The sequence below is a fragment of the Leuciscus leuciscus genome (assembly GCF_965113295.1).
Source record: "Leuciscus leuciscus genome assembly, chromosome: 15".
NCBI lineage: Eukaryota > Metazoa > Chordata > Actinopteri > Cypriniformes > Leuciscidae > Leuciscus > Leuciscus leuciscus.
This window is the reverse complement of record NC_138739.1, coordinates 41,606,363-41,625,802: the sequence shown is the minus strand read 5'-3', so window position 1 is coordinate 41,625,802 and position 19,440 is coordinate 41,606,363. Positions and strand designations below refer to the sequence as shown.

The following is a 19,440-nucleotide window of genomic DNA, read 5'->3' as shown; positions in this document are numbered from 1 at the left end:
AACGACTTATGATGTCGAAATAACGAGATATTATGTCGAAATAATGAGATATTATGTCGAAATAACGACTTATAATGTGAAATAATGAGATATGTCGAAATAAGATATTTATGTCGAAATAACGAGATATTACGTCTAAATAACGACTTATGTCGAAATGAGATATTATGTCGAAATAATGAGATATGTTGAAATAACGACTTATTATGTGAAATAATGAGATATTATGTCGAAATAACAAGATATTATGTCGAAATAATGACTTATGTCGAAATAATGAGATATTATGTAGAAAAAACGACTTAATATCTCAAAATAACGAGATAAGTTTCTTTTTTTCTTTTTCTTTTTTTGCCTTGCGGTTCAGGGTTTCCGTAATTATTTGTTCTCTACAAATAAACACAAACGTGGGTGTATTTTAGCCAGCAAAAGTATAAATATATTTTAAGAAAATAGCTGTATGATAATAAAGATAATTTTGTTCCTGTTGATGTTAAAAGTGTTAATAAACAGATGCTACGTGTATTTGTCTTGGCCGTGCAGCAATGAAGCATGTTATGTTTTACATTTTATTTCAAACTAGAGTAATTCTCCACAGCTGGCTCTACGTTAGGAAAAGCATGTTCATTGTTGTTTTCAGACTTGGGCAATAAACCTCTCTACCTCCAAAACTCATTACCCTCAGCTTTGACAGGACAAATGCAGAAAAATGACACTTGTGAATACTGTCCGCCTGCAGTCCAATGCTGCTCCCACCGCACATCTCAGTCATCCGTCTGACCTGATGGAAAATCCATTTATTTTTGCACTTTACAATGCATCTAAATGGCTTCATCAGGAAGCAGATCCATGTGACCGGGCAAGAAAACAAAGTCTTGCTGAGTCAGTCTGTGCACAGGAATGAATTAATGAACCAACATCATCAACACATTAGGACAGCTTCCGCATGCATGAACATAATGCTTGTAATTATGTTAGCAAAAAAAGTTTGCCCGTCCTAAACACCTTGAGCTTAATTTTAATCTGTTTTACATTTAAATCTCAGACTAAACGACTAAAAACGCTTTATTATGCATGCCAGGCAAGTAATTGTCAATGTCACTGTATAAAGAAACGCTCATGCCTCTACGCATATGCATACCGTCACCGTTCTCACAGATTCACGTTTTCGAAGTTCACATGGAGATGATGATAGTATCGCTTTTAGACTCGTTTCAAAAACTTGCACATTGAAACCTATTTCAAAAACCTATCAAACCTATTTGCGTTCTCAGGCCACCAAACGCTGTTGACATGCAAATGAACCGCCAGAACACATTAAACGTTTTGAACTACTGCCGTACAAGGACATCTCATGAATCTTATCACTTCACATTTATGAGTTAACAGTTATAAGAAGGGAGAACTAATACAGGGATCTTGCTTTCATTCCGCCTCCAGGTTCATTCATAATTAAGTAAAAACACGTGAGATCATTCTCCCAGGGTATGGAAAGCTGTTGTCCACCATTTTGTATGAACACAGCATAACATATCTGCAGGATATCATAGTCCTCGCCCACTTTCATGTTGACTTGGAAAATTACCATCTCTTTTAAAAGCTGAAGGCACATTGCAGACCCAGATAAATTAGTCTTGGATGTAGATGTGATTCCCTCCGTGTTTGAAGAAGGACACAGAGGTTTCACCAAATAAGACATGATTCTGGATCAGCATCTTTTGTTGGTCCCAGAACAACATTCTTGTCCCCGTGGGTGTTTCCCATTGGGCAGTCAGCACCTGCTGGTGGACGCCTTTTTTTCTTTGGTTCTGGGGTGAAAATGTGACCTTGAGTTTTGTGAGATTTAAACATAGACATCATGATAAGATCAACAAGCCAAGCGATGATCTCTGATGTGAACCCATGAATCATGCAGATTCACTGAGATCGCCCCCCAGCGTGAACCATTGAACAAGTGTCTAAGTGTCTATTTGTATGAAGTGTCTATTTCCTGATCTCTGATGAGTTTTATACATTTGTAGACATTTTAATGAGGCTACATTAACTTAAGATTATAATTAAAAGGGATAATAGTAGTTAATAGTCTCTGTTTAGCATAGCCCTGAACAAATGTTGTAAATAAATATAAAAGAATACATATTATATAGACACTATTTAATGGTATTAGATTATTATTTAATTGCATCTGATAGATTATACTTTCAATAAAACATTTTGCAACGGGTTTGTAAAAGCTGTTTTTATGCATGTTTTGTTGCATTTACACCGCTTCGAAACAGTGAATCATTTTGATTTGAAAAGCTTAGTTTCTCCCATCGCTAATAAACAGAATAACAAAACTAGAACATGGCATGGACATGAGAACTTGGACTTGATAATATAGACCTGGCTTGAACCTGCCCAGGCTTGACAAACTCACCAACAGAAGGATACACAAAAACACACCCAAGTAAACATGGCAAACATGAGCTTAAATACAAGGACAAGGGGAACACATGACAACCAATGACAAAGTGGAACTGATTAACATGAACCAATGAAAAAACAGAACTGACATCAAGATAACCAGACAATGAACCAATGAGAAGATTGCACATGGACTAAAGATGAACAGGGAATCACAAACCTAAAACAAAACCTAAACAGACAGACAGACAGATTTTTCATCATACTATGGTAGATGTTCTACCAGTGACTGATTTTTTCAATACAGGCTGGAAAAATGTACAATATTTCTGCACAATGGTATTAAGTTGCATTTAGTTTTATCCAACACAGATGAATGTGAATCTGGCAACATGTTATTGTGCTGGTTGTTGTACGTATTGAGGTAGTTCAGAAATGAAATGCTTTATTTTTATGTATCATGAAGCTAAAAATAGCAGTGACTAACCCTTCTAGCAAACACTTTAAAATGAAGCATGTGACTCGGTCGAGGTGCTCAAGCGTCAGGAGTCCAGATAGATGCAGTGAAAGCACACAGTGACCAGGGGCAGTGAACATTTCTGGGTCAATGATGCACTGCTAATTTCTATTGTCCTTCATGTTGCAATCAACACATTCAAACGCATCCCGTCACGATCGTCATCAGATGATGTTGGACATCATCATCTTACTTGAGAGTCAGTGTGAATGTGTTTGAATGCGATGATTGAATGTGCCACGATATATGTTTTTTTTAATAAGTTACGACTTAAATTTTAGTCTGTTCTTCACATAAAGCACTCTTCACAAATTTCTCAATAAAAACTGCTGAAAACGGATACACAGGCTCATCCGGGTTACTGAAGTCAGCAGTGCTATACGCTTGCTGGGAAGATTTTTTATTCGTGGAAGTTTTGCTTTTGGTGAGCTTATAAAATAATAAAACTCAGTTGAATCAATATTTTGTGTAAAGTTATTTAATTATGCCATCCAGTATCGTGGACTCGCTCTCTCTAGTTTCATACAAACGCAGCGGCGGCCATTTTGTGACAATTTTTTGTACACTGTTGGATTATAGGATAACAAACAGGTATGATTTTAAAACCATTTAATCTGAAATCAATATCTCTTATCCCCATAATTATTTATGTTGCGAGATTCTGTGTTATAAGTGGTATGACTGTATACCGTGTCCCTTAAATGTCCGTCTAGTTTGAACTTGCCGCGCTAGCAACTCTTCACTCCGCGGAAGCTTTGCGTTTAAAGACCTAATAAAATATTTAGACTCAGATCAGAATTTTGTGTCTAATTATTTACTTGCGTGGCAAGTAGCCGTGTAATAAGCGTGATAATGCACATCCAGCCGTTTGTTATCTCAGAATAAACCCCTTCAGGCTGATGCAAGACCCCTCCGTGTCGTGTCGGGTCCTCATTTCCCTGTCGGGGGTTTATTCTGTGATAACAACGGGCTGGATGTACATTATCCCTTACTAATAAACTGTGTTCATTCTTATGTATACATGTACTCTCTTGTTTGAATCCTATAGATCGTCTTCCGTAAAATAAGTGACGTCAAACGGGAGGAAGAGGAGATGCTGCGAAGGAAGAATGAAGCCCCTCTGAATCTACCTCCAGATCACCCTGTGCGGCGTCTCTTCCAGCGGTTCCGCCAGCAGAGAGAGGCCCGTCTGGCGGCGGAGCGGGCAAGTCAAGGAGAACCGGATCTCGAGAAAGGCAGAGCGGAGACCATGGTGCTCGAGATCACGTCACCAACCAGCGTCATCACGGTCACTGAAAGTCCGGCCACTCCGGTTACGTCTTCCTCCACCTCATCGTCCTCGTCATGTCGAGCAAAACGTTATGCTCCCGTGGCCTCTAATGGAAACAATACAAGAAATAGGTCCGCAGAACCACCCAAAAGCAAAGGCTGGGGTCGGTTTAAAGAAGCCACAGCCAAGTCTGATCTCTCCTGGTGTCCTGTGTCCAAAGCCGAGTCCATGGAGATGCTACCAGACAGGACTAAGTCTCAATATGAACTGTCCCTCAAGAAGACAGACTCGTGCGACAGCGGCATCACCAAGAGTGACCTGCGACTCGACAATATGGGTGACGGTAGCGCTCGAAGCCCTCAGGAACGGAGCCCCATTCAGCCTGAGGGGAAGCAAGCGTTCCAGTCCATTCCCGAACAGAGTCTTCAGGCCTGTTTTACGGAGCTGAAGCAGGAGCTGCGAGGAGACATCAGCTCCCTCAGCGGCAGAATGAGCGCACTCGAAGCACAGCTCGCAGAGATGCTCCGACTTCTCAAAGACAGAAAGACCTCAGGAACTTCGAACTTGTTTGACATATCAAGGCCGGACTCTCCAAATTCAGAAAGGGATGATATGTTCTCCTAATGTGTTTCATTTCTGATGCGATGGGCTGAAGGGAAGACGGTTTGATCCTGTTCTAGTCATAGCCAAACTGACCTCAATTAGTATTTTACATTAAAGGTGAAGTATGTAAGATTTGTTAAGTTATTCTCTTAACCCAGTTTATTGTTCACTGACTGCTATTAGTATGCCATTTATGGGTTTCCAAAAAGTGTAAACATTTAAGCACCATTAAAGCATTGAGAGTGTCCGCTCAGATCTGTCAATCTCTTTCAGCTCAATCAATAGCATGAGTTGGAGGCGTGGCTGGCTACTGTAGGAGGTGAGAGTTGGGGGTGTGGCTACTGTAGCAGACAGAGAGTTGGGGGTGTGGCTACTGTAGCAGACTGAGAGTTGGGGGTGTGGCTACTGTAGCAGACTGAGAATTCAGTCTGCTACAATTTGGGGCGTGGCTACTGTAGCAGGCTGAGATTTGGGGGCGTGGCTACTGTAGCAGGCTGAGAGTTGGGGGTGTGGCTACTGTAGCAGACAGAGTTTGGGACGTGGCTACTGTAGCAGGCTGAGAGTTGGGGGTGTAGCTACTGTAGCAGACTGAGAGTTGGGAGTGTGGCTACTGTAGCAGACTGAGAGTTGGGGGTGTGGCTACTGTAGCAGGCTGAGAGTTGGGGGCGTGGCTACTGGAGCAGACTGAGAGTTGGGGGCGTGGCTACTGTAGCAGACTGAGAGTTGGGAGTGTGGCTACTGTAGCAGACTGAGAGTTGGGGGCGTGGCTACTGTAGCAGGCTGAGAGTTGGGGGCGTGGCTACTGGAGCAGACTGAGAGTTGGGGGCGTGGCTACTGGAGCAGACTGAGAGTTGGGGGTGTGGCTACTGTTGCAGACTGAGAGTTGGGGGCGTGGCTACTGTAGCAGGCTGAGAGTTGGGGGTGTGGCTTCTGTAGCAGGCTGAGAGTTGGGGGCGTGGCTACTGTAGCAGACTGAGAGTTGGGGGTGTGGCTATTGTAGCAGGCTGAGAGTTGGGGGCATGGCTACTGTAGCAGACTGAGAGTTGGGGGCGTGGCACACTTCAACTTGATTAATCAACACATTAATAAATGGATATGGATCTTACATATAATGGAATATACCAGTATGTCACTATATAAATTCAGTTGTCAACTGTTTTGTATGGCATTTTTGTATGGTCATCCAAATCATTACTTGTATCTGTGAAATGTACAACTGCCGTCTGTCTTATTCTCACATCTGTCAAATCATACGTAATTTACATCATACATAATTTGTCAGTCAATCAAGAAAAATACAAAACTGATTATAATGATTTAAACAATAGGCCCATTTATTAACAAGAGCAGAATGAATTTCTGTGTAAAATCAAATTTTGGAGTAGAATTATTGCATTCAATTAAATGTGACAATTTGTGAATGATTTATTTTGTGAATCATGAATGATGAGCTCTTGTTTTATGGATCGGGCCTTTGCTTTTGCCACACTTAGTCAAATTGTACCACCTTGCACATAGGCTACTGTTGTTGAATCCACATTTGTACTGTTGTTGAAGTCTTACTAAAAATCATAAACCTGGTAAATGTATGTTTGGGACTGTATGCTGAATATAAGTTTTTCTACTTGTTTTTTGTTTTGTTTTTTTACTATAAAATACTCTGTTGCCTGTTTATTAAAATGACGTGCTCTTAATGTGACAACTTGCAATATAGCAATAGCGACAAATGCAAAGTAACCAAAATTCCACTGTCTGTGAATTCTTGGAGGATGACAAGTGTTTGTTTTTGACTTTTAACTGCTTCATAACTCTAACTTTATATCAAAGTTATCTAAAATAAAAGAGCCAAAGGAAATAGTTAAATGTTATGCTAAACTTGGGAATATCAAAAAGTGTATTATGTGTCATTTTTAACAGATGCATGAAGCAAAATTATATGGTGGATAAGCAATACTGATAACTGTTTAGGTTTATAAATGAGGAATATACTAGTTATATAAGATAATATGAAGCATGAACTAAGGTACAGTAGTGTTCATTTAGCATGTGCTTTTTAGCATTCTTCCCAAAAACCTATTCCCTTTTTAAAAGTCCTTTTTGTTTAGTAAATGTCATTTCCAAGAAAGTTTAGGACAGTGGTATATCACAGCTTGTAAAGAGTAAACTCTTGAACGTTTTGCCGAATTTGCACTGCACAACTTTAATGTTTGATTCATTGTCTATCCTGAGCGCAGAATGAATCAGTGAACACACTGTGAAACCGAAAGACTTGATGGGACTTACTGATTGTACTTTCTTTTTTTAATGTCTGATTTAAGTCTTAAGATTATCAGAAAAAGGTCAATGCAAAAGTTTGAGGTAATAGTTGTTTAATGTTTACGTTAGTTGTAAACAAATGCTGTATTTTATTTTATTTTATATTTTTGCAAGATCGAATTTTAAAGACTAAATTAATGGAAATACTTGATTATTAAAGTATGATGGAAGTAAATGGAAAGTGTGAAAGCCATTTTGCATTTTAAAATTACTGTTGTGCAACATATGATTAATAAAAAGCCTACTTATGTTTTATTCAGATGTTTATTGCAGCAAAAGTGTTTATGTACAGTCCATGCATTACAGCAGATACAGAGAGAGAATAACATGAATGTAGCACATATGAAAACTTTGAATGAATATTGTTAGCATCTTTTGTTTGTTGCTGTGTTTTCACTTTGTCTGTGCAAAAATGTGTATTTTTGAATGTCTTAAAAATTATTTAAATGTTTTTTTTTTATGTTTATGTTTTTAAATGTCTTTCATGTGAAATCACTTTTATGAGGTCATGACACAGATGTTAGATCTCATTATCAAAAAGAAATATAAATTAAAGGAATCATACTTAATTGTAAAAAAAATATATATATATATTATGTCCTGCTTATTTATAATCAATATAAATGAATCTCATAAAATGGCAAGAAAAGCAACTGTTTATTAAAATGTGTCAAATGTTTATATTAAAGCATTTTATACTTTGCATTACAGATGGTCATTCATATTGTTATTGGAATATATACAGAACATATATATCAAGAAAAAAATAACAGATCATGCCAATCTTGAATAAATGTCACCTTTAAAATAAATAACCTTTAAATTCTCAACTATTTCAGTGATAAGTGAAGATTTTTTTATACATTACTGCTCAAAAGTTTGTGGTTAGTAAGAATGTTTTAAGAAGTCTCTTATGATCACCGAGGCTGATTTTATTTGATTAAAAAAAAAAAACAGTAATACTGTAAAATATTGTAGATATTTTTGTAAATTACAGTTTAATATTTTGATATATTTGCGTGTATTTTCTGTCTCACGTGTCCTCCTCAAGCGGCAGTATCTTAGCCTGTTGGGTCATGCTTTTCTCGTGGGTTTGTTTCGCTGTCGTCCCTTCAGACAGTCGCAGTTATAGCCGTCTCCTTTCTCTGATGGGTCTTGTAATCTGATTAGCGCCACAGAGCTAGTCTGATCCTCACAGACTTTGGGACAGATATTTGATTAAAGTGAGAGTTGATGTCTTATGCTAATCAGCTGTGTCATAGTTTCTATACAACTAAAGCTGAGTTACAGGCCATTTAATTCAATTAAATTACTTGATAGGAAAACTAAACATAATTAATTTTCATTTGATGTCAGAATTTTAGACAAGCTAGTATCAAGTAATGCTAATGCTAGCCTTAAACTGTACAGTACTCATCTAGTTCAGTCATGAAACTCTAGAGGGCGCAGGCTGATGGTCCTTCACATGCAATCTAAAAACAATCACATCATGACACAAGCTGATTGGCCTCTGCTGATCCTGCAGCCAATGAGATTGCTTGCTGAACATTTAAATAGTCTGGTTCAGTGTTTGCTGTATGCTAGTCCTTCTTCTGAACCCCTCCACCTGCCTAGATCTGATTCAGGATATATGTGTGTCTATTGATGCAGCAGCAGATCTGACATGTTCACAGCAGCGTCTGTGTGTCTATTAGCAGTAGGAAGTCCATGTTGCCATACATCTAATGTTCATAGCTCTGTATCAGCAGCAATAACCACAGCAGTGTAGCAGATCGAGTCCGTCAACACCAAATACATCCACATATTAACATGTTAATTATATTCAGAGTTGTCATGATATAAATATATTTAGCTTAATTTTCTTCATATGTGAGTACTAAACCATGAACCATCACTGAACTTACTTAAGCTGGACTGTGACGCTTTATTCTTCTGGAAACAAACTCTGTTGCATTATTTTCATGTTATCACTGTGAAGCTGCTTTGAAACAATCTGTATTGTAAAAAGCGCTGTATAAATAAGGGTGATTTGACTAAAATAATATAAAAATCTCATAAAAGACTTAAAATTTACTTTATTTTTTATTTTATTACACTAGTCAAAATTATGTAATTAAGATTTTTTTCATGTTTTTGAAAGTACTCTGTTCTGCTTACCAAGGCTGCATTTATTTGATTAAAATACAGTGAAAACATTAATATTGTGAAATATTATTACAATGTAAAACAGCTGTTTTCTATATGCATGTGTACAGTAAAGTGTAAGCTGAATGTTCAGCATCATTACTCCAGTCTTCAGTGTCACATGATCCTTCAGAAATCATTCTAATATGATGATTTGATGCTCAATAAACATTTCTGATTATTATCAATATTTAAATCCTTGAATGATTTTGAAATCTTTCTTATCGCAACTTTTGAATGGCAGATTTGACCAAAAATATGCAGCAGCAAAACTGTTTTCAACACAGATAATAATCATAAATGTTTCTTGATCATCAAATCATCATATTAGACTGATTTCTGAAGGATCATGTGACACTGAAGACTGGAGTAATGATGCTGTAGCTTTGATCACAGGAATACATTACATCAGCACACATCAGACTTGCTCCCACATGTTTGTTTTTCCGTGTTTCTACCTCGGGAAACCCATCCCAAGGTCACTAGGCTCTGTGTTCCAGGTTTATCCTCGCATCTCCCTCCCCTTCTGTGTCACTGAGTGACGACTGCAATCTCCACATCATCCCTCCAGTCTGAAGATGGACCTCACGGACCATTTACTACGGCCAAGCCTCTATTTCTGTTGTTTACAATGGATTTCAAAAGACTATAAATCAACGTACGTCTAGATTATCAGACGGACTACTGCCATCAGTCCTCAACATGTAATCATTGTCCTACAGATTGTTCAGTACTTTGCCTTATTAGCATACTGAAAAATGAAAATATCTATTTTAAAACATAGATGATATGATATTTATGGGCAAATACTGTAATGTTTGAGGAGGACGAGCTTCAGTTCAACACTGAACAACAGCCGAAATCTTTCTTCCACTACTGAAATTATTGAGTTTATTCTTAATCCAGAAATCATGAGACTCTTAGATCGCTTTACATGTCTGTAGATTTTATTAGAATACTGAGCATAGTGATACCAAATTGACCATAATCGGCCATTTTGACGTAAAATTATGTATTTTTCTTTTTTATCTATTGTGACACATTGTGAATTGAGATGTTTATAGCTTTTACTTTTGTAGAATGCAATGATACAAATTTTGGCATGATTTTATTGCCAGCTGTTGGTATCTTCAACAGATTATTATTATTATACCAAACTGTATATAAGACATGTATATGCAAAGTTGATAATTATTAGTAACAGAACATACAAACACGTGCATGCTAACATGGGGAACAATGGCATGTGGTAACGCTGGAAAAAATTTGTAATTACTACAGTTTGCAAGACTTTAACCACAATCATGACCCAAGATTCAGAAAGAGGAAGAGGCCAGTTACCACTCTCAATGTCAAACCAAAATATGAATAAGTTCCTGCAGCTCAGTCTGTCTTTCATATTCACTTCTACTCTCTAGAGGGAAGCTGTACTTCTGGTGGAAATTTTCTATGTAAAAGCTAATATAGTCAGCTGGTCATTGTCACAAAATGAACCCCATCAGGGTGATCAGCCGACCTCTACCCTTCAGTGTTGTCATGTTAATGACCCGATGCACACACATAATCTCACGTCGTACACAGCTACTTGCCAAATGAGTTCAGGTCGATTGAAACACTTTTTGCTATTGAGATGACTGGGGAAAAGTGTCCCAATAAACCTGAATTCACCCCTAAAAACATAACAAATATATATTTTTAATTATTTGACTATATAATGATTATATCTTGTAGATTAGCTTAACTGAACAAGCATTATCATGTATAATAACTTATAGTTTACATCATTAGCAATTTACAATCTAATATACACTATATTGCCAAAAGTATTGGGATACCCCTTCAAATCATTGAATTCAGGTGTTCAGATCACTTCCATGGCCACAGGTGTATGACATCTAGCACGTAGGCATGCAGACGCTTCTACAGACATCTGTGAAAGAATGGGTCGCTCTCAGGAGCTCAGCGAGTTCAAGTGTGGTACCGTGATCGGTTTCCATCTGTGCAATAAGTCCATTCGGAAAATTTCCTCACTACTAAATATTCCACGGTCAACTGTTAGTGGTATTATAACAAACTGGAAGCAATTGGGAACAACAGAAACTCAGCCACGTAAAACCCCAGAGCGGGATCAGCGCATGCTGAGGGTCACAGTGCACAGAAGTCACCAACGTTCTGCAGAGTCAACAGCTACAGACCTCCAAACTTCTGTGGCCTTCAGATTAGCTCAGGAACAGTGCGTAGAGCTTCATGGAGTGGGTTTCAATGACCGAGCAGCTGCATATCCAAGCCTTACATCACCAAGTGCAATGCAAAGCGTCAGGTGCAGTGGGGTAAAGAAAAGTTTGGGGTTATGGTGTGGGGTAGTTTTTCAGGGGTTGGCCCCTTATTTCCAGTGAAAGGAACTCCTAATGCTTCAGCATACCAAGACATTTTGGACAGTTTCATGGTCCCAACAGAAATTCCCATAAACACACTCCTAAACCTTGTAGAAAGCCTTCCCAGAAGAGTTGAAGCTGTTATATCTGTAAAGGGTGGGCCAACTCTATATTAAACCCTACGGATTAAGAATGGGATGTCATTAAAGTTCATGTGCATGTAAAGGCAACTTTTGGCAATATAGTGTAGCTACAACTTGTCACATTGGCCTACAGTACTTTAAAGGACTAGTTTACCGAAAAATTCAAATTCTGTTGTTCCAAACCTGTATGAGTTTCGTTCATCTTCAGGAACAGAAATGAAGACATTTTTAATATAATCCGAGAGCTTTCTGTCCCTCCATTGACAGTCTACGCAACTACCACTTTCAAGCTCCAGAAAGGAAGTAAAGACATCATTAAAGTCATCCATGTGTTGGTTTAACCTAAATTTTATGAAGAGACGCGAAGATTGAAATTTGGACACATGCTCCTCGTAGACTCATTCATCAGAATGTAAAATCTTAAAGTAAGATTTAACACGTTTAAAACAGAACAAAGATACACTCATTTTCCTCGGTACATTTGTGTATTTTGTAGAGTCTTCCCATTGCTCATGGTTAATGCCACTGTTCATTCATTACCAATCGTTACAGTCTGCAAGAAATACATGTTGCTCACGCAAACGGTACAACACAAAGAACAGCAACTTCATCATCATAAGAAGCATTTATTTGAGTCCCTTATGTTATAGCTCGTGTCTAGAAGTGAAAAACTACTCATGATCATCCAGTGAGGGTGGTGTGTGTTTCAGAGACGAGGGAATCCCGTAGTGTTTATCGCCCTATCCTGCAGACTCCTGCAGTCTCCTCCTCATTCACTGATCTGCAATGCAGTGCCAGGCTTCCCCAGCTCTCTCTCTCTCTCTCTCTCTCTCTGCGGTGTGTGTGTTTGGCTCTTCATCTCGATCAGCACCACAGCGCCCCTCACAGGACACACTGCAAGAGCACCGCTAGACTGCAGATTTCATCTCAAAATCAACATCAAGAAATGAAGCTGCAAATGAAACACATCTTAAGGACCATACAGACTTTGTTTTTTAACTAAGCACATAAAAATTCAGAATTCTTTGATGATTAAAAAGTTCTATAAAAAAATAGAGATCTTTTGTAACATTATAAATGATTTTACTGTCACTTTTGATCCATTTAAAGCGATTAATTATGGGCATGCTGTATATGTACAGCAGGAGTTTATTCTGCACATGTGAAGCAGAGGATGGTAGTTTGGCTGACCTCTCTAACACTGTTTTGCATAGGCGAGGGCTGGCTGTCATAGAAACCGTGTGAGCGAGCGCTGTGATTGGTGCAGGGGCCGGGATCATCCGTTGTTGCTCGCTGAGAGAAGTGCTGAGTGGACCCTCCTGTCGACCCCCCCGGCCCCTCTCGGCCCCATGGAGTCAGGGCACCTCCTATTGTCCCGCAGATTTGTTTTTTCCATCCTGGTTGAACTTTCTAGCGTGACACTAATAAGTCCATTAGCATCATATATGTGGCTTAGCAGGGCGCGGGGGGCATAGCCTAACAAATGTGTGGAGTCAATTGGTAAGAAACACTTTCTGCTTTTCATAGGACATTTTCGAGCATTTTTAAGTTAAGCTGATCAACTTTCTGAGTTTGATTGATTGCGCTACGTTTAAGATTTTACTGTATTTGGTGGTTGTTCTTCAGTTGTTTGAAATACTGTTCAGGATTTTTTTGTTCTAGTCTTCAAAACTCATTTGTAGATACTAGGCGGATGTAGGTCTGTCATATTTATCATAAGTGTTTTGACCTAGTATTGACTATATTCTGCTATATTTAATTGTACACTTAGAAACATTTTACAAGAAAATACCATTTAAGTCATTTTTATGACATTTAATTCAATGTTACTTGCTGGTTCTTTGCCAAATTTACTAGCAATTTCTGAGTGAAAATTGGGTAACACTTTATTTTAAGTCGACGTATTTACACGTTCCTACATGTACTTATTAAAGTAATGTGAATTAGCCATAATTACAACTAACCCAAACCGTTACTCTATAGTAAGTACATGAAGTTAATTAATATTACTCAGTACTCATTTGATTAAGTACTACGGCACCTTAAAATAAAGTGTAAGCGAAAATTGATTTTACACCAAAGTTTCTTCTTAGATATTTGGTATGGATAAGCTTAGCCTCTTTGTAGTGGCCAGACAAATGAAGGCCCGAATTTCCGTACTAGAATCATCTTAATCATTGAAACTCAAGCTAAAAGTCGAGATATTGTGATTAAAATTATATTTGGATGCGAAATCTCAACAGTCGATGTTTGTGTGGATACAATGTGAAAAGACTTGCAGAAGAAATCCTCTAAAAGATAAACGGACCAGTACAAGGACGAATCCAAGCCTCCCAGCTGTGGAGTAACATCTGCTTTTGGGACAGCTTGATGAAGCAGCTAATTTGGTTGGCAAAATCGTAAAACAAAATGGATGACTAAACGCTGTCATCTGGATTTCCTGAAGGAGAAATATTGCCGTCGCATCAGTCAAGCTCCTGAGAGAGAGAATCGGATGAGGGGGGGAAAAGAGGAAAACAAGGCCGCAAAGCAAACAATGTTGCTCTCGCCACATTTAACACGAGCCCCTGTGGGGGACACAACAATGGCTTCAGCAAGGCCGTAGCGCATCTACACGTTGCTAGATCTCTCTCTGGCCTGTTGGCTCGTGCTCGACCAGCAGAAGTCCGAACAATTGAAGTTTTATATTTTCCATTGAGCTCAGCAGTCAGACGTGCGAGACGTGTATATAAAAGCTGGAGCGGTTATGCTGTCAGCCTTCATCTGAAGGGAAGCTGGAACTGTTGCTATGGAGCTTCGGTGAGGAGTGTTCGGTGAGGTACTGTTCTGCGGTTCGGTGGGAACGCTACTCTTACACCAAGCTTTTTGCTCCCGAAAGATACGGAGGGATCGGTTTAGTCTGTTCGGGAGGTTCAGAAAACCAATTTGGGTCCATTAGAAATGGCTGTTTTGTTTTCCGCATTGACTTTGCTGTGAAATCGGTGGAGCCAAAATATTTAATAAACACGCCAATGGTGGGAATGTGTAGGACATTGTAAGGGATTGGGGTTTGATATCTGGGGAAATCCGCAGGGCTTTCTGATTGGATGTAGATCTGGTTATATGTTTCCAAAAGTTTTAATATGCCTTCTATCCGTAGAGATCTCAAATACCTGGAGACAAGCTATCCTGGAAGCTGACATGTTTGCTTCATGGGTTCCGGAAGTGTTTTTAGAGCCAGTCACCTGAGCTGTAAATGTCATGTGACATTTAATTCTATATTAGAACTCCTTTCAGAGGGAGGGGGGAGGGGGGATGTGAAAGGCATAATTCAAGGTGTAATGCTCTTTATGCTCTTAGCCGTACAAATGGTAACTGGTGAAACATCTACAATAATCAGATTTTGTGCTGATTTTTTTTTTTTTTTGGTTACTATACTATACTAAAAATAATATTCTGTCAGATGCACAGAAACTTCTGAATTGCTGATAATAGAAAAATAGGCTTTTTTTGGCCAAATAATTGTGTATTTATAGCATCTACCAGCAAGCAAACTGAAACTCATCAACTAAACCTTTACTCTTGCTTTTTAAAGTGTAACTTTACCCTTTTCTGTAACACTTTACAGCAAGGTTTCGTTGGTTAACTTGAGCTAACGGTGAACAGTTGTAATTTTATCAACTAACATTAACAAAGATGAATAAATACTGTAACAAATGTAGTGCTCGTTGTTAGTTAATCCATTAATCAATGGATTAATGTAAAAAAATGGGACCTTATTGTAAAGTGTTACCAACTTTATTCTTTTTTTAACATTGCAGAGTTTGTTGTGATAAGGGAAAGCTTGAAACCCTTGAATGTGTTCAGTGTATTAGGAGAGTCAATGCTGTTTAAATTCCTTGCGTTGACACACATGAGTGTTTTGTGTAGTGGTATAGCATTGAGTGCAGTGTAAAGCAGACGCAACACGCCATGGTTATTAAACAGGAGCAAGCGTAACGTCTCAGTCTTAGACTAAACATGCCACATGAAACAATGATTTAGAGCCGCTAGTGCGACTGGACGAGACGACCATGAGTCAGGGGTTTGGAGTCCTCAATGGTGCTTGAAACAAAATACATATGTGGTAACACTTTACAATAAGGTTCATTAGTTAACATTAGTTAACGAACTAAGAATGAACAATACTTCTTAAATATTATAGTCTGCTTCATCTGTATGTGAAAACTCAAGAGAATTTGCTTTTAGCCTCTACATTAGCAGTATAAGACTACACTATAAGACAAGTCCATAATAAACAGGGTCCAATGAACTGTTAATATAAAGGAATTTATTGTATTCATTTTTCACAGGTGTTTAATCCATATTTTGAATTGCACATTGAATCGCAATGAGTCCTGGTGGAAAATTACAGTTTTTCCAATGGATTTTTCCTTTTTTTTTCTTGAAGTGTCCTTATCAAGTCAATGCATTTCTGAAACACTGTTTGATTCAATACAAATAAAATTCCTTAATTTTGACAGAAGCAATAGCACTGCAAATGCGGTTTGAATGTTCTCTCAATCAGATGTGTTTTACTATATTAAAAACTCAATAGCCGTTGCATTGAAGTCAAGTTTATTTATACAGAGGTTTATACCAGACAAATTGCTTCAAAACAGCGTTACAATGAAAATCAGAGTAAGCGTCACCAAATACGGTTTCAAGAATCAGTTGTTTTTATTAAGTACAAGTATAAGAAAGCAGATCCTAGACATCGGTCAGTGAAGTGCTACAGTTTTAGTTACAGCTTGAGTTTGACATGTTGGACTCACAGTTGGTGATCTTTCCCAGGTTTCCCAAGGGGACGCTACTGAGAAGCTGGCTCACCAAGTCCCGACCCAGACTGCTGCTGCTCATCGCCGGCTTGAAGAGGCCTCAGGTCACACTCATGCGCAGGAAAAGGATGAAACGCACGAAAGTAGCAAAGGCCACGTAAGCGGTAAATATGGTTATTGTTGCAGTCAGAGTGACCTCTCAAACTCAGCCTGAGCGCACACGATCTTCCTCTGAAATGAACTCAGCTCACATTTACACTTCATCGTGATTTCATTGTACTGTGCATCATGGAATTGTAATGAAATGGAAAAGTAGTTGTAATAAGCCCACAGAAAGAGGGATAAGAGGGCATAACAGGTCGACACTAACTCTCATGACTAGTTACAACGTCTTTTGAACCTATTTTTAGTGTAAATAACCGGGCAACGTCCATGAATAGGGTTTAGTTTGAAGTCCCATCACTTGTGTAAGAGGCATAACATTCAAATGTTCGTACACAACTTGGGTGCGATCACATTTACTTTTGTTCAACAAATATTCACGGTCAAAATCACTCATTTCAATAGGAAACCATGCAGGAATTAAGCGTGGCGGTGAAAGAATTCCCAACGCAGCTGTTTGGTTCGAAAGTGACGTTTTTTCCCACATTATTTCTCTGATGTGACCACATTATGTTTACACGACAACCATGTACTAAAAACGGAAAAGTTTTTCTTTCGCGTTTTCCGCGCACATATGACAACATTATCAAAACGATCCCCGTTCACACGGATCCGTGAGAACGGCTAAAACGCTGTATTATTCATGCCAGGCCAGTAGGTGGCGGCGCCACTTTGTAAAGAAACACTACGCACTTATAGACTGCACACGTGATACGCATGACATCACAGTTTTCACAAATTCACGTTTTTGTACAAAAACAATAACGTTTAATTAACATTTTATATAAAGTTAGCGTTTTCAGGCCCCCAAAACGCCACTGTCGTGTAAATGAACGGGCAAAACGCATAAAAGTTTTACGTTTATAGTTGAAAATGGTGTCGTGTAAACAGCCAGTTGAATATTGAAAAACTATTTTTAATGACCAAACACTTGATGTTTAGCTGTGTCCAATATCTTGCATGTAACCCTTGTACCAAATTATTTCCCCCCATTGAAACAAAATGGAATATTCCAAAAATGTGTGACCCCCAGGAAGTGACATCATTTGGATCCTTTCTACAGCACGGCAGGAAAACAAGTAAATCAGTTGATTTTCTAAATTTTTTACTGTTGGCAGCATTTAATAAGCTCAATATGGAAGCTTGTTTCCGCCACAGAATAAAACATTTTAAAAGATAATTGCGACTTTTTTTCTCAGAATTGCATTTTTATATCTCGCAATTCTGACTTTATTATACGCAATTGGGAGATATTAAGTCAGAATTGCAAGATATAAAGTCAGAATTGCGTGAAATAAAGTCAGAATTGCAAGATAAAAAGTCCGAATTGCAAGATATAAAGTCAGAATTGCAAGATATAAAGTCAGAATTACAAGATATAAAGTCAGGATTGTGAGATATAAAGTCAGAATTACAAGATATAAAGTCAGGATTGTGAGATATAAAGTCAGAATTACAAGATATAAAGTCAGAATTGCGTGAAATAAAGTCAGAATTGCGAGATATAAAGTCAGAATTGCGAGATATAAAGTCAGAATTGCGTGATATAAAGTCAGAATTACAAGATATAAAGTCAGGATTGTGAGATATAAAGTCAGAATTGCGAGATATAAAGTCAGAATTGCGTGAAATAAAGTCAGAATTGCAAGATATAAAGTCAGAATTGCAAGATATAAAGTCAGAATTACAAGATAAAGACAGAATTGCGAGATATAAAGTCAGAATTACAAGATAAAGACAGAATGGCTAGATATAAAGTCAGAATTACAAGATAAAGTCAGAATTGCGAGATATAAAGTCAGAATTGCGAGATATAAAGTCAGAATTGCAAGATATAAAGTCAGAATTACAAGATAAAGACAGAATTGCGAGATATAAAGTCAGAATTACAAGATAAAGACAGAATGGCTAGATATAAAGTCAGAATTACAAGATAAAGTCAGAATTGCGAAATATAAAGTCAGAATTGCAAGATATAAAGTCAGAATTGCAAGATATAAAGTCAGAATTACAAGATATAAAGTCAGGATTGTGAGATATAAAGTCAGAATTACAAGATATAAAGTCAGAATTGCGTGAAATAAAGTCAGAATTGCGAGATATAAAGTCAGAATTGCGTGATATAAAGTCAGAATTACAAGATATAAAGTCAGGATTGTGAGATATAAAGTCAGAATTGCGAGATATAAAGTCAGAATTGCAAGATATAAAGTCAGAATTGCAAGATATAAAGTCAGAATTACAAGATAAAGACAGAATTGCGAGATATAAAGTCAGAATTACAAGATAAAGACAGAATGGCTAGATATAAAGTCAGAATTACAAGATAAAGTCAGAATTGCGAGATATAAAGTCAGAATTGCGAGATATAAAGTCAGAATTACAAGATAAAGTCAGAATTGTGAGATATAAAGTCAGAATTGCGTGAAATAAGGTCAGAATTGCGAGATATAAAGTCAGAATTGCGTCTTATAAAGTTAGAGTTCTGACTTTTTATCTCAGAATTGTGAGATATAAAGTCGCAATTGCAGGTTATAAAGTCAGAATTGCGTAATATAAAGTTGCAATTGCGTGTTATAAAGTCAGAATTGTGAGATATAAAGTCCAATTCTAAGGGAAAAAAAGATGGACCTTTTTTTTCACCTCAGAATAGTTTATATCTCACAAT

At 37.9% G+C, this 19,440-nt stretch overlaps 2 protein-coding genes across 6 annotated transcripts in view; one reads left to right on the top strand and one right to left on the bottom strand.

Annotated features, from left to right (window-relative positions):
* The window catches only part of LOC309476633 (uncharacterized protein), a 41,882-nt gene that overhangs the window by 17,464 nt on the left and 4,978 nt on the right, over positions 1–19,440 (bottom strand). The gene's annotated exons all lie outside the window — the stretch shown is intronic.
* Positions 1–19,440, top strand: part of kcnh1b (potassium voltage-gated channel, subfamily H (eag-related), member 1b) — a 67,304-nt gene that overhangs the window by 45,923 nt on the left and 1,941 nt on the right. Inside the window, exons 11-12 of one of the 5 annotated variants that reach the window (XR_014198297.1) lie at positions 3,972–5,108; positions 5,797–5,846. Coding sequence is in view for 3 of the 5 variants with exons in the window: in XM_082139717.1 (XP_081995843.1) it covers positions 3,972–4,817 (846 nt within the window). In the remaining 2 variants the exon portion in view is untranslated. Of the gene's footprint in view, positions 1–3,971; positions 5,241–5,732; positions 5,847–16,626; positions 16,775–17,805; positions 17,852–19,440 lie in introns of those variants that run through there. The other 4 variants (XR_014198298.1, XM_082139719.1, XM_082139718.1 and 1 more) reach the window with 4 other exon arrangements.